We start from the raw sequence: 15236 nt of genomic DNA, 5'->3' as shown, positions 1-15236 counted from the left end.
TATCTATTTCTTTTCTATAGAATGAGTGTGTTGTAAATAATTTAACCAACTCAGCGATTCGGCATGTGAAAAGTCGCATTTTAACCCACAGTCTTCTTCACAAAGCAAACTGATTTTTTTGTTATTTTATTGGGGTATAGTGTATTTGGGAGAAACATTCTCCTAATTTTGCCCATTCGCTAAACCGCCAGTGGGTTAAACCATATTGGGGAAGGTCGGCCAAAATTCTCAGCAGCTAAGTTAACAAAATTGTTTCAATTATTTTAGTTCAGAAGATAAATATACCTTAGTCTAAAAAATAAATATTTTTAAAGGTAGTTGATTAGTTCTAAGAAAGCTGGTACTTTTTTTAAACATTTTTATTCCAATCTGTCAGGATGCTGAAGGAAGAAAAAAAATGCTACCACTGAACTATTTTTTTAAAGCATTTAAATAATATAATGAACTTTCTACACAGATTTTAAAATCAAGGAGCACTAGGGTTGCCACAGTAAACATGAAAATAGTTGCCTGAACAGGAACAAAAATTTATAAAAAATAGTAGCCAAATAACTAAAACTAGTGGGCTGCGCTCCCTGCTCGCTAACCCCCGAAAATTGCTACGGAATCTTATATGGTTTGCTTCGCAAACCAAGCTCGCTACTAACTTAGGTACATTGCAAATGCACAAAATTCTAAGAATTCAAAGCAATCATTCAAATTCATATAACAACTTTTTTTTAAAAAAAAATTATATCTTTTTAGTAAATACTAAGTCATTAAAATAAATGACATGTAATTCGTTAAACCTATTAGAAATGTGCTATAGTATAAAATTTCTAAAACTGATATCTCTTTAAAAAGGTTAAAATTTTGGCTATAATTAGGTCTATTAAAAATTGAAATAAGTGAATTGCAATGGAAAAACCTGCAAAAACAAATAAATTCTCTAGTAAAACAAATAAATTCGTGATATAAATCAAAAATCGTCAAATAAATTCGTGAAAAAAAGCCCTTTCGACAAAACACTAAAATACAGATCTATCGACAAAGACTACTCACTTCTGCCAAGCTTATGCTCTCTGGTTATTTCAGTTTCCGTTTTTAAAAGCCCTATATGTTGAGCCATCTCAGCTCGATTTGGCATGTGACATTTTTAGCGGCAATCACTGGTCGATTTTCTAGCGTTGCCATTGGGGGAGTTGTTAGAGAAATATATATATAGATAATAGCTTAATTGTCAAATACTATAATTAGGACTGGGTGATGCCTGAAATTTTAAATCGTGATACATCGCGATTTAGCATATGTTCAAAAATTACTTATGGTTAGGGCTGCAAGTTTGTCGCGGGAAAAAAGACCCCAAATTCGCGGAAAAATTTGAAAATTACACAAATTCTAAACATAAAAAAATTTATTATATAAATGATGCAAAAGACAGAAATTGCGCAAATAATAAAAAAGCTTAAAAATACACAACAAAAGTATTTCTTTGAATTTCGAGCAATATTAATATTGTTATTTAAATGAACAGAATTTTGGTACAAAGTATTGTACATTGTCAGATTATTCTCATTTATCCTTCGTCTTTCATCACTTAATACATTTTTATACTTAAAAAAGCAATCTTTCTGCGTCAACGCTGTTTTTAGGCACCAACAAACTTCACCAACGCGCAATTCCTTGACCGTTGCTTTGTAAGAAGTTATTGCTGTGAAAACTCAAACATTCTACATTCAAACTACTAGTTACAAGTCCCTACTAACTACTAGTCCCTCCCTTCATCTAAAACTGATCCATATTCAAGAAATCACAAGAAGCCGTCTAGGAAAAATTAACTGGATATGTAGAAAGGCAGTAGAAATTTCATTGCCCAGTGCAATAGCTTGTATAACAATTTCTCTGTCAAAAATTTGATTTATAACATTTTCCTTCTTCTGTGATTCCAATTTCTTTTGTACTCTTACTGACTTCAGGAAGGTAATTACCCTCCCTAAGTGTAGAAAGACCACCTTATTTGACAAGATTGTGATTATCTCTGAACTATTTTCATGTCATTTTGATATTGATTCACTCCCCTAAATATCTAATCAATTTTACATGTTCAATTTAAGGTTCAGGAAAATAAAAAATTCTGTTTAATAAAAATTATAAATAAAAAATGAAAAAAAAAAAAAATCAAATTTTTAGCAATTTTCGCGCAAGTCAAGACGTATTGAGAAATTCGCGGATTTTAAGGAAAAAGATGACAATTTTGCGGAAATCATCGCGGAAATTCGTGCCACGACAAACCTGCAGCCCTACTTATGGTAAATCTTTAAATCAATCAAAAATAATTAAAACGGAATAAATCTATTACAAAAGAAAATATTAATTTTAAACGTATTCTATGACATCATTGCTTAATTTTTTCAATTAAAATAATAAAGAAGTCAAAGAAAAAGCAAACACAAGCTTTATTTCATTTTTCTTAAATTAAAAATGATTTCAGATATATTGGTTTAAAAATAATAATACTGTAACAAAATATTTTACATATATGCATTAAAAATTAGAAGAAAAAAAAACGAAAGTGGAAAACAAACTAAAGAAATGTTCACTTAAGAAATTTTTTTTTTTTAATTATTGAAAAAAAATAACCCTGTTTTTGAAACATCATTAGATCCTCTTTTATTTAAAATAATAAAAAGTAGTATTAACTAATGGTCAAATTCTGTACTTAATAAATGTAAAAATATTTTTACTTATTTATTATTTCTTTTTGAAAATAAAATCGACTAAAGATTTATTAGTTTAAAAATGATACTGACTATCTAACAAATTATAAAACAAGCATCTATATATATATTTCTGTTACGCGGCGACAAAAAAAAAAAAAAGCCTCAGTACAACTCCCCAAATGGCAATGCTAAAAAATCGACCAATGATTGCCGTTAAAAATGTCACATGCCAAATCTAGATGAGGTGGCTCAACATATAGCGCCTTTAAAAAACGGACACTAAAATAACCAGAGAGAGCATTCTGAAATTCACCCTATCAGCTGCGGCAATCTCATACTATTAAGCTAGGCAGAAGTGAGTAGTCTTTGTCGATCGATCTCAATTTTAGTATTTTGTAGAAGGCGCTTTTTTTCACGCCAAAATTTTAACCTTTTTAAAGAGATATCAGTTTTAGAAATTTCATCTTAAGATTTTATACTATAGCACATTTCTAATAGGTTTCATGAATTACATGTCATTTATTTGAATTCAAACATTAATAAGTTTGTTTTTGAAAAAAGTTGTTATATGGATTTGAATTCTTAGAATTTTGAGCATTTGCAATGTACCTATGTTAGTAGCGAGCGAAGCAAACCATGTAAGATTGCGTAGCAATTTTCAGGGGTTGGGCGAGCAGAGGGCGCAGCCCACTAGTTGAAAGAATTTTAATAAAAATTAAAAAAAAAAAAAACTTTAAGTACTAATGTTAAATTATTAAAAAGCATCAAAACATTATTAAACTCTTTATTTAATTTTTAAAAAAATATTTGTTTTTTAACTAACAGCCAAATTTTTGTAAATTTTTTTTTTAATTTTCTCAAAAATAAAAGCAAATTAAATAAAGGTAAGCTTTGTTTTAATTTTTTTATAATTAAAAACATTCAACACCACGAAACTAACATCTTTATAGCTAAACGCTATCTACATCTCTGCAGTGGTAACAGCGTTAGTGTAGTCAAGGATCCTTGCATATTAAATCATTAAACTGCGATTGTAGTCTTATTCCGGAGGCTTAAATCAGATTTCTGATGCATCGCCTAAAACGAAAGTCACGATATCGCTATAATGTCACTATATCGACTTAAGTAAAAATCGAATTACAACAAAATATTAATGTTAATAGAAGGAAAAAACAATTAAAAATAACAAAACTGCCCCCTCAGAGAGAAAATATAACAAGCACTTTATTAAATCTAATGGAGATTTAAATTTTTGGCTCTTTGGACATAAATGATTGTATAAAAGTTTGCTTTCTTTTATAAACGTTCTGAAAAGTATCGTTCATTTTTTGCGAAAAAACTTCGCTAAGAGTAAAAAGTCTGCCAATAGTCACCTATTCCTGAAAATAGTTGCTAAATTTTGGCCTTTTCAGGCAAAAAAAGTCGCCTAAGGCCGAAAATAGCAGCATTTTAGTAGTCTGTGGCAACCCCGAGGAACACGAATAATATATTCTGAGTCGCCACTCTCCAGACAAACCGAACCTCTTTGAGATTTTTAGAGTAAAATTGGAAAAGCTTTGCAATTGTCCCAATTCTATTTCCGTACATTAATATGCATTGATAATTTATAACTAAATATTGTAAATTTAAATCAAAATTGTTACTTTAAGTCACAAACTATCATATTAAGGAAGAAAAAAAAAACATTTACTATTTCTATTAAAATATTTTATAATTAATTTTATTACAGGTTTAGAAAGATCTGAATTGATTTTTGTCCGTATGTTCTAAGAAAATAGAAACTATTGGTTACAATTTTTTAAAAATGAATTTTTTTCTTTCAAATAGCACTGGTGACAAGAAAAATAATAATAGGAGGACTGGATGAGCTTTAAAAAATATTGTTTACATAAAAAATTCGAATTGTGGGTATATTTCCCCCAGAGCAAATTTTTCCTGTTTCCGAAATGAGTTGTCACCCTGTATATTGATAATGTACCTTCTCATTGCTTTAGGTTGCATATTCTCATTCTGTAAAGTGAGGCCCTGAATCCATTCTTCCAGATATTTTGACTTAGCCTATAGCTAAGTCTTTTGTATTACCAAATTTTGGCTCCCTGTCAAGGATCTAGATTCAAATTTACAGCAAAAAAAAAACAAAAAACACAACCCAAGAATATTTAAAAATTATGCTAGATTTTTTTTTTAAACAATATAAAATAATAACTAGAAGAGGTGTTATCAAAAATAAATCTTCAAGCATTTAAGAATTTATAGTGAACTAGGAGGCTTCGCCCCCTGCTCGCTAGCGCTCGCCAACCCCCGGAACTGCTTTCGCAGATCATTTCGGATTGCTTCGCAATCCGATGCTCGCTCATTGGATACATTCTTAACGTCTAGCTTTTGTATACTTTTTTGAACACTGAAGTTCCGAAAACTTTTCACTGTAGAAAATTCTAAACCTGTGCATTTCAATATTAATTTGAAATTGCAAACAGTTCACATATTTTTCTTAATCACACTATTCTAAATTTCAGTTGTTGAGAAAAGTAACTGTTGTAAGTTTTGTTTTAAAGTCTTTCCCACCAGAAGGATAAAACCATGTGTTGTAAAACAATATGAAATAGTACTGAAAGCTGGATGTAAAGCATCGGCTTCGATGAAGATAATTTTGAGAATTCACCCGATTAGACATATGATGCTTGCTATGTGCTCTTGCGCGCCGAAGCATATCAATTAAAAATGAAAAGTGTTGCCAACGCGAGGAAAGAAATATCATCGGTTTTATTGATGCATACGTACGTATTATATAAAATATAGATACTTCATAGCAACGGTATTTTCATCGAGTTCAGTTTTAACGACCTACCAGATTTGTACAACTCTTCCCTGGTAATTTTTCTTTAATTTTATATATTAATTAGGGTTTTGCATATTTTTGAGGAAAAGCAGGAATTAACATAATTCTTTTTAATAATAATGAAAAAAAATTAAATATTTTTCATACTTAAGTGTTTCCTTTAATCACCAATATTAATTTCATATACAATATGAGTTAATTTTTTTAATAAGCATTTGAGTTTAGCAGAAGAAATAATAATTGTCGCACATCTGTAATCTTAATAATTTTCTTATTGAACTAAATAGACTATTATCATATTCTATCGAAAAGCAAGCCACTAAAACAATATCAAACTGTTTAATACCCTCTACTTTAGGCCATTTCATTCTTAACCATTCTTCGTTCTAATACTCCTATTGTATACTATGGATTCTATTTAACTTTTGCTTATAGTAACCAAACCATATAACTCTTATACTTTATTTTTTCCCCTTTAGCGGAAATATGTCAACATAAAATTATATTGAAATTAGTTCTTGAAACGTGGCATTTGTTTACGGTAGCAACTGTTCTTTGCATTCTACTATCTTCGAGATTCTATTTCAAGTATCAATTAGCTTAAATGACACATTCAATATTCTTTCACAAAGATTTAAATTCTTTCACTATACATTTTTTAACACAAAGCCAGGTAAAACAAACTGATAATGTATATATGTTGTGATTACAATAAAATACTTAAGCAATATATCTAAGTAAAAGAAGTAACTGAGAAGGAATTATATTTCAAAAAATTCTATGTGTGATATGGCACTGTATTTAATTAACATTTTAAGTTATGAAGAGAAACTTAGCTAAACTTTAACACATCATTTGGCTTATAAGCTATCGTTGAGGTCATAGGCCACATGTGTATGCATTCGTGATCTTCTTGAAGTGCAAGAACCCACAATTGAGGTTAAAAAAAATAAAAAATAAGAATATACCATCAATCAAAAATTTATTTCACTAAAATGTAGGCAACAGCATGACAGTTACAATGAGAGGTTGAAATGAAACAATAACGTTTTCATAATACTCAAAGTACATTTAATAAATTTTGTGGTAAAGCAGAGACCATCTCATTTTACAAAACCAAAAAAATCAATTAAACAGTTTCTTTGAAAAATTTGTCATTATGCAGGATAATGAGATAGGCAAATATGAAATAAAATCATATAGATTCTTTTATTTGATTAAAACTTTCATATGAATAAAATTATACATATTTGTAGTAAACAGCTGAAGGCATAAAGGAGTCTACAATTCTTATGAAAATTCAAGTTTCTATATACAAAGTGATTTCACTGCACAAATAAGAGTATGCTATTCCAGTGCAAATTTGTCAACATAATAGATCTTGCACGATTTCTCCCACATGTTGAAATAACTCGTGTTACATTTCATCCCTGCTACGTTCCTTTATTACATTATTTCTCTCCTGCAACATTCCCTCACATGATACATTTTTGCAAAGGTTTAATAACTTCTTCCCACATGTGTGGTAACAAGATGGGGGTGACCACTGTTAAAGGGTTATCTTTTTCATTGAGCTGCTTTCATCTGCAAAAGGATTAGGGGAAGATGACGGACTATACAAAAAAAAATTACTATTTCTTTTACTGGCCTCCTTCTACAAGAAAATAATCCATCTCCTTTAGCTAAAAAGTTAGGTTAAAAGAAAAACATTTATACTTCTTTCACTCACATACATGCATTTCCAATACATACTTACGTATGGGTTTTCCATAAATTTTTACAACTTACACGCAAAAGTGCATTCATACATAACAAAATAACTTGAATGTTTTTCTAGAAAAATACCCCCAATAAGGGAAGAAATTAATGTAAAATTATTGACCTATGTAGCTTATTATATTTGCAAAGGAAAGAAAAAAATTTTATTTTTCTCATTTTAAGTTTTATACCTGATGCTGAAACTGACGATTTTTAAATCAAGTGAACTCGAAGCAGGAGGCCAGAAAATTTATTCATTAATATATATTATCTTAAATAATTATATTAATTATCGCCGTCTGGATGTTGGACTGCGACTTCTTGTCGAACTTCTTCGGCTTTCCTGTAATAAACAAAAGATAAATATAACTATAAAATAAATAATTTTTATCAAAAATCTAGAAGAAAAAGAATCACAAATGAGTACAGCAAAGGAAGCATTGCAATAATTTAACTCAATTTTATATTGTATGGATTTTATAAATATATTTTATCTAAATGTAAGAATAGTTTGAAAAGTTTTGGTTATTTAGGTTTATAATTTTTAGGATGCTTATTATTCCCCTATTATGCTTATTATCCCCCCTGCTTACGGAACTTAGCAGAATGAAGCCTGTTTTGGGTTAACTTGTTACACCAGCCGTAAGCTAAGCAAATTTTTTTTTTTTTTACCAAAAGATATTCATAAAGATTTCATTGACTTTCAGATGTACAAATTCTCAAAAGAAAATAATCTTTCTTACAAAAGAAAGCCGGTTGAAAATTTAAATGTGTCTCACCACTTCTCTGGTTCTGTGGTCAGGGCGAGATCTTTTACTTCTTTGCTCAGATTCTTCTTTTTCCCTTTGTTGATTTCTTTTCTCACGTTCTAATCTTCTCAAGCGTTTTGACTCTTCATGTTCCAATACCTGATTAAGCAAATTATTGTAATCCAAGAAATTATAAAATTAGTATAATTTATCTGATTATATGCTATTAACTAATAACTATAGAAATATGGTGTACATAACAAATGAAAAAAAAAATTTTTTTCTACTTTTAAACAAATTAAAATTGTAAACATGTATTTTAAGCAGTAAAAGGCCTTTTATAAGGTTAGATAATTTTAGAAACTTTACATTGACTACACAAATAAGCAAGTATGCAAACTGATAGAACTATGACACACAAAACCAGTGATAAAAAACTTGAACAAAATTTAGATTATAATATTTAGCCATGACACCTCACACCACAATCAAACACTTTTTGAAAAGCGTTTAATAATAAATTATTGGCATTTAGTGCCTGTACAACTCTAAAAATGTTCAGTTTCTCAAATGTTCGTTTTTTAAACTCCATTCAAAAGATATTAACTCCTGAATCAATATGGGAACAAATATTCTTTCATTGAAAACAGTAATAGTTGAGCATAACCTGAATAGTATAAAATGAAATATAACAACTAATTTGGAGTATATCATTATTTAAGAGCCGATTGCAGTATTCATAACAGTACAATTTTTGATTAAAAATTGGTATTTCATTTGTAATTGCAAATTCAATATGTGATTTTTAGCAGTATAGATATGTTACATAAAATTTGTTAATTTAGTAACATTGATAAAATTTTATTAAGTTGCTTTAGCAGTTATTTATATAATTGTATATTAGGTTTCACTATAATAATTTACAAAATAAATATTATAAATCTAGTTATTTTAATTTCTTAAGAATTCGGTTAATTTTTTTTCGTTTTTCAATAATTTAATAGTTAAACAGCTTGAAAATCAACACTATTATTCAAACTAGATTGCAATTACAAACTGTTTTAATATTTCTCTTTAAAAGAAGTTTCTTGCGTTTTCTTCACCTGGGTTGAAAGAAACATTTCTTCTAGGTTGGTTTTTTACGTATTTCACTGCGGAAAGAACTTGCCATCTCTTTAACCTTTACTTTTAAGTATCTTTTTAAACATAACTATAATCTTATATATAATACCAAAAAAAAGGAAAAAAAAAGTAGTTCAATTGTTACTGTTTTTACCTGAGCTTCTGTCAATGGCAACCAATAAATGCAAGGTATAGACTTGGTTTTTTGAAACAAATCATCAAGCAGTTTTGCAGGCGTGTCTTCATTTGTCCTCTTTTTAGTATCTAAAATTAATGAACTCAATGTTAATTTTTTTTTACAGACTGAAGTCCTTTAAAAAGTTGTGATTAAACTTTAAGCTTTTTTCACCTTTCTTATCTTTTTTATCAGATCCTCTATACCCTTCAATATTTTTATCTGACTTTTCTCTATCAGGAGAATCCTGTAGAACTTTATCTTTATCCCATTCACGCACGGGAGCCTGCGGTCTGTAACGTTCCCGGTCTTTTCTTTTATCACTGTCCCGGTCCTTTCTTCGATTATCACCAACTGGTGGAGAAGCTTTTTCGTCATAAGTTTCCTGCACTTCTGGTAAACGCTCAACAACTGGTTTCTGTGCATCTTTACCACTACGATGATGTTCAAACTAGAATAACATTTTAAGTTTTAATCATCAAATGCAAAAAAATATACAGGTTTTATTTTTAGAGAGTACAATACCACTGCATTACATATAAGAATATAAGTATTTTAAAAAGGATTAAATGTTTCACCTCTTCCTCGGTACTAAATTCTGCACTTAAGATCTTCGGATTTGAAGAAGGCCATCTAACACCATTTAGAGCATTCCGAGTTTTGATAGCTTCTTCTTCAGTTGTATACTAAAATTAAAAGATACAAAATTTTAATAAAAAATAAATTAAAGTAACAAAAATTTAGCACTTAACCTGCAATGAAAACTAGTACCAAAGTTCATTTACATTAAATATTTTTACTTATTTAATATAAAATTAATTAAAAAAATTTTTTTGCATTTAGTATTTTTTTAATCTTTGATGCAGATCAATTACATTACTTTTAAATAAAAACTTTCTTTTAACATCAAAACATCGATTGAAAATATTAAAAATTCTTCGTTTCTTTTACACAAATAATTATTTTAATGCAAAAAAGCTCATTATAAAAATTTCATCAATAAAATGTTTTATATCAGACCTGTTCTTGTTACAACTTGGTTACACAATGTAAAAATTAAACAGATTTTTAGATTAATGTTTGAGTAAAAAATAGAATACTCACTGTGACAAAACACTTAGATTTAATTTTATCAATCCAAAAATCATCTTCTATAAAACTGCCTGTTTGCCTTAACAGATCTTTTAACTGAAGCAATGTAAAGGGCCGAACTAAGTTTTGAATAAAAACTATTTTTGAAATAGGTCCACTTGAGTCAGTTGCTTCTAAAGGTTCATCATTGTTTTGATGACTAATATCGGTTGAAAATTGTTTAGCTGAAATAAAAATAAAATATAAATATGATAACATTAAAATACCGAACACTAAGCATGACAGGCAAAAGAAGCTTATTTTAGATACAACTGGATCCTATAATCTAAGATTTTCCTTACAAAAATATGTAAGAGTAGCTATGATTAGTTCACAATATATCAAGTAACACACAAAACAAGGAGGAAAAGTCAGAAATGTGTAGATAAGACGATGAAATTGTAATTTCTTTTTAATTAGCTTCATAAGCGGAAAATTGTAAGACATTCAACTTTGTTTAGAAGCATATTTTTTAAAGAAAACATTGAAGAAAGACTACATGGCTCTTACAATTAAATTTACTAAAATCATTGTTGAATACACTAGAAAAATTAATGACCAAACTTAACACTTTTCCTCTGCACACAGCTAAAAGCAACTTTTAAGTAAAACTTGATGGAGGCAACATTATCATACAAATACTAGATCCATGCTACTAATGATAAAATTGCAATGAAAGTACTTAATTATTAATGAAAGCTTATGATGTATTTTTAAAACTGATTTTAAAAAAGAATTTTCAAATAAAATAAAATATGTGTCTGTGGCAGAGAACTATAATTTCTAATTTAATATGATTACCAATTATAATTACATATCAATTAAAAAATAATAGCATGTGTTTGTATATTATCTTTATAGAGTATATATTTATATGTTAGTATATATTTATAAAGTAAAATTTTAAACATATTGTAAAAAAAATTTTTTTTTTTTTGTAGTCAGATTTTGATCAATTGACCAGTTTTTGACCGTTCTCATGTCAAAAACCTAACCATTTTAAATCAAGAATAATATGTTAAAAAAATATTTACTCAATTCTTCTTCAGATTTCAAGGGAAAAGATAACTTATTTTCATCTTTAATGGGAGGTGACTCTTCAGGTATTGAATCATTGACTACTGATGGCTCACTTACTAGTTTAAATTCTGGAAACCAATTCTAAAAGGAAGAAAAAATAATTGTTATTTAAAATTATTTTTGGAAATTTAAAAGTTTTTTTAAGGCTCATTTATTAATAATAACTTCTGAAGTTATCTTTTAATGAAAAAAATATACACATGAAACATTATTTAAACTATTTCTGATTAGTAATTATTGGTGTTTAACAAAAGTAGAACATTTCAATATCTCTAAATTAATTTGTTGACAAATATAAAAACAATGTATCATAATTAAACTATAAGACTATAATAAATAATTTGATACTTAACATAAAGTGAAAAAAATCTGACTGAAGAATTTGATGGATCATTGACAATTTTTTTTAAATTTTTCAAAAAAATAGCTTCATTCACGTCTAGAAAATGCAGTAGTTTTTAAAAATAAACAGTAAAACCTAAACATTTTATAAATGGTATTTTATGAATCAATGCAGTTTAAGGGGGCGAGGTGGACAGGTTAAATTTAATTACTTTATAACATAGCTGATAGATTATCAATCAATGTCAATGACAAATCTGATCATATGCAAGCCAAATTTTAGCAGTAACGTCGTATAGTAATTAAAATACAAATTATTAAATCTATGTTATTAATCAAAATTATAACCTCAGTTTTTATTTCAGTCGGATTTTAAACAATATTCAATTGTAACTGTTTAATGTTTAGAAAGGTTAAATGGCATGAGAAAATAACTGTTCTGCCAAAGGTAAAAGCTTACAATAATGGATACAAGGCAACAAACGTCTAAGTAAATGGTGCAAAAAAGGGGTTGGCATGATTTAAATCAATTGATTTTTTTCTGAAAAAGAATCTTTGATGCAAGTAATATATATATATATATTTATATATATAAATATATATATATTTAGAGTTTCATGGCATTGATATTAAAGACTTTACCCAGAGTAATGAGAATGTAATGCATGTATGTTTATAGCATTTGATGTTCAAAATAGATAAAAAAATAATAAAAAAACAAAGTAAGGCAATTTTTTACTTAACATACTTTAACTATATCAAGTAGTTTATGCACATAAAAAGTAAAAGAGACTTAATCTGCTAAAAGTAATTTCGAATAATCAATTTTTTTTTAATGCTTTTATGATCAAAATTAATTTATTCTTTATCTAATATCTAACTGACACATTTGGCCTTTTTCTTTACAAATTCATTACAGTATTTAGCAAAACAGCTATGATTTTTATTTTTTTTAGAGGTTCACTTGTAATAATTACATAATAATTTTAGCATTTTTAGTTAAAAGTATTAAGAAAAATAATATTAAGCATTTATGTATTTTATTAGAGCTTCGATTGGTACATGTAAAAAAAATGCAATAAAAAAAGGTGATTAAAAAAAAAAAAAAAGATTTTTATCAATTTTGGCAAGAAATGGTATTTGAAAAAGAAGAATGAAGAAACGAAAATAACACTAAAGCACCACTGAGTTACGACTTGAACTAGCATTTATTAAAAAAAAAAAAAGCCTGGGAAGGGGGAGAAAGAAAGACATACCTTTAAAGAGTCTGTTGATATGTTTATAGCTTGTGATGATTTTTGAGAAGAAGCAAATTTTCCCCATTTGCTTTTTTTAGACTTAGGTTCACTGCAGGTTTGATCCTCAGAAGATTTTCTGCTCAATTTTCGACCTTAAAAAAATTATATAATCATAAATAAAAAAAAATTGTTTTTTACACATTTTACTTAATAATTTAAGTTTAAATTTATCTACAGTAGTTAAAAAATAACTAGAAAAAATTTATAACATATTCATATTTGTTTCAAAATAGTTACTTCTTAATCAAGGTTGAAGGGAATATTATTGTTTTTATTTCATTGGCTCAATTCTACAAAATAACTGAAATAAAAAGGGAAGGGGGAAAAAAAAACATTTATCCACTTGCAGTAAACTTGAAACACTCAAGCTCTTTTCGTTCGTAATATAAATTTTACAAATAAAGGAAGAGTGAAAAAACTTGTTAAGAAGTGACTTTTTTAGTAACACAGCAGTAGATAGCAACAATAAAAATTTTTTAGGAATCTCTACCAACTGAAAACTTCCTTCTACATTTATTTTCTACCATACCATTTACAATTTGAGAGTAATCCACTTGAATCATAGCATAGTTAATAGCAAATTCTATATTTATACGATTGGGAAAAACTACAGCCATAGATAACAATTAAATTGCTCAAGAGGATAAGGAAACTACATATTCTGGTTTAAAAATATTTATTCAGAGTAATTTTGATATTACAATTATTATTGTTTCAAAAAAGTTTATTGAATAATTTGTAAACTTTCTTCTACGTAACACTTACCTGGAAAGTTTATTTTTCTTGGCTCATACTTTACTTCTGGTGAATTTTCTATTATCTACAAATAAAATATACAGTCTGAATATCATTAAAAAAACATTATAAACACATGAACAAAAATCCTATATAAGCAGACACTAATAAAATGGTTGTAGTGGAAAGTCAATTTGAACAACAAGTCAAAATTAAGAACAAAAGATCTGAAGTAAAAAAAAGTGAGAACTAAAAAATTAAAAGAGTAAAAATTAAATACGGATTTTATTTGCAAAAGTTTAGTCACAGGAGTTGACAGACAAAGATTTTAAATTACACTAGGTTGTATCATTTTCAGATGTCATTAAGAATCCTTTGGGGTTGCTTTATTTCATTCACAATGACTAAGTAAAAATAGTTCAAGCACCAAGAAATTTTAGGAATATGGAAGTCAAAATTTGAAAATAAGTCTTAATTAAAATTCTAGATCGCTATCGATGAGGTATGAATAATGCTTTAGGCCGTGGTTAGAATTACAAAGGAAAGTATTACAGTACGTGGTTAGAATTACAAAGTACTTCATCAATTATGTATTAAAATTTTGTAATCTATTTTCTCAGAATAAATATAATTTGTGCCAAACTTTTTAAAGACAATTTAAATTGGTAAAATAGAAAATATTTATTTTTGATCTGCTTTTTTTAATTATGGCTTTCATTTTCAGTGATGCTTTACAATCAATTTAATGAACTTAAGAGTTAAATTATTGGAGAGAAAATGCATTATTTTTCAGTTCATAGAAAAATTTTCAGGTGAGCCCTAACTTATGTGGAAATTTACTATGACTATTTAAAATTTTAAACTATTATTTTACAAACAGCATTAATATCTCTACAGTTAGAGTACATGATGAAGAATTCAATTTCGAAAGAAAAAAAAGTCAACACTGTGCAATTAATAAAGAGGTTAAAATAATTATTTTAAAGATACTAACCTCTCCCATTTCTCTTTCAATATTTTCCGGTTGAGTTGAACTAGTAGATTCTCTAAAAAAGAAAGACATTTTTAAATAACCCTAAAAAAAACAATCATCTGCAAAACAATTGTTTTAACAATAAGTGCTAAACCGAGAGCGCCGAAGAGAGATTTCTTGAATCAACGATTTTAACTTTTTGCGCGTCGTAATAATATTAATAAATAAATAATGATAGTATTAATTTTAAAAAAAATTATTAGAATAAATAAGAAACAAGTAAAAATTCGTAGCAATTATTGCAGAAAAAAAGATCAAAACACTACATACATTTA

General features: G+C 27.7%; 1 protein-coding gene across 3 annotated transcripts in view; it reads right to left on the bottom strand.

The window, feature by feature from the left end:
- Positions 1-6503: 6503 nt before the first annotated feature.
- LOC107451679 (uncharacterized) overlaps positions 6504-15236 on the bottom strand; it is a 41400-nt gene continuing 32667 nt past the window's right edge. For 2 of the 3 annotated variants that reach the window (XM_043047273.3, XM_043047274.3), the window contains 10 exons: positions 14923-14974; positions 13959-14013; positions 13152-13285; positions 11508-11634; positions 10447-10658; positions 9921-10028; positions 9517-9793; positions 9322-9431; positions 8076-8204; positions 6504-7639 (listed from right to left, as the gene is read on the bottom strand). In XM_043047273.3, coding sequence (XP_042903207.2) covers positions 7586-7639; positions 8076-8204; positions 9322-9431; positions 9517-9793; positions 9921-10028; positions 10447-10658; positions 11508-11634; positions 13152-13285; positions 13959-14013; positions 14923-14974 — 1258 coding nt within the window. In that variant the 3' untranslated portion in view covers positions 6504-7585. The remainder of the gene's footprint in view (positions 7640-8075; positions 8205-9321; positions 9432-9516; positions 9794-9920; positions 10029-10446; positions 10659-11507; positions 11635-13151; positions 13286-13958; positions 14014-14922; positions 14975-15236) is intronic. The other variant, XR_011636539.2, reaches the window with a different exon arrangement.

This window comes from Parasteatoda tepidariorum, chromosome 1 (assembly GCF_982258835.1).
Source record: "Parasteatoda tepidariorum strain Cologne lab strain chromosome 1, Ptep-v5.0, whole genome shotgun sequence".
NCBI classification, from domain to species: Eukaryota; Metazoa; Arthropoda; class Arachnida; order Araneae; family Theridiidae; genus Parasteatoda; species Parasteatoda tepidariorum.
Note: the sequence above shows the minus strand (reverse complement) of the source record. Positions and strands in the feature narration are given on the sequence as shown.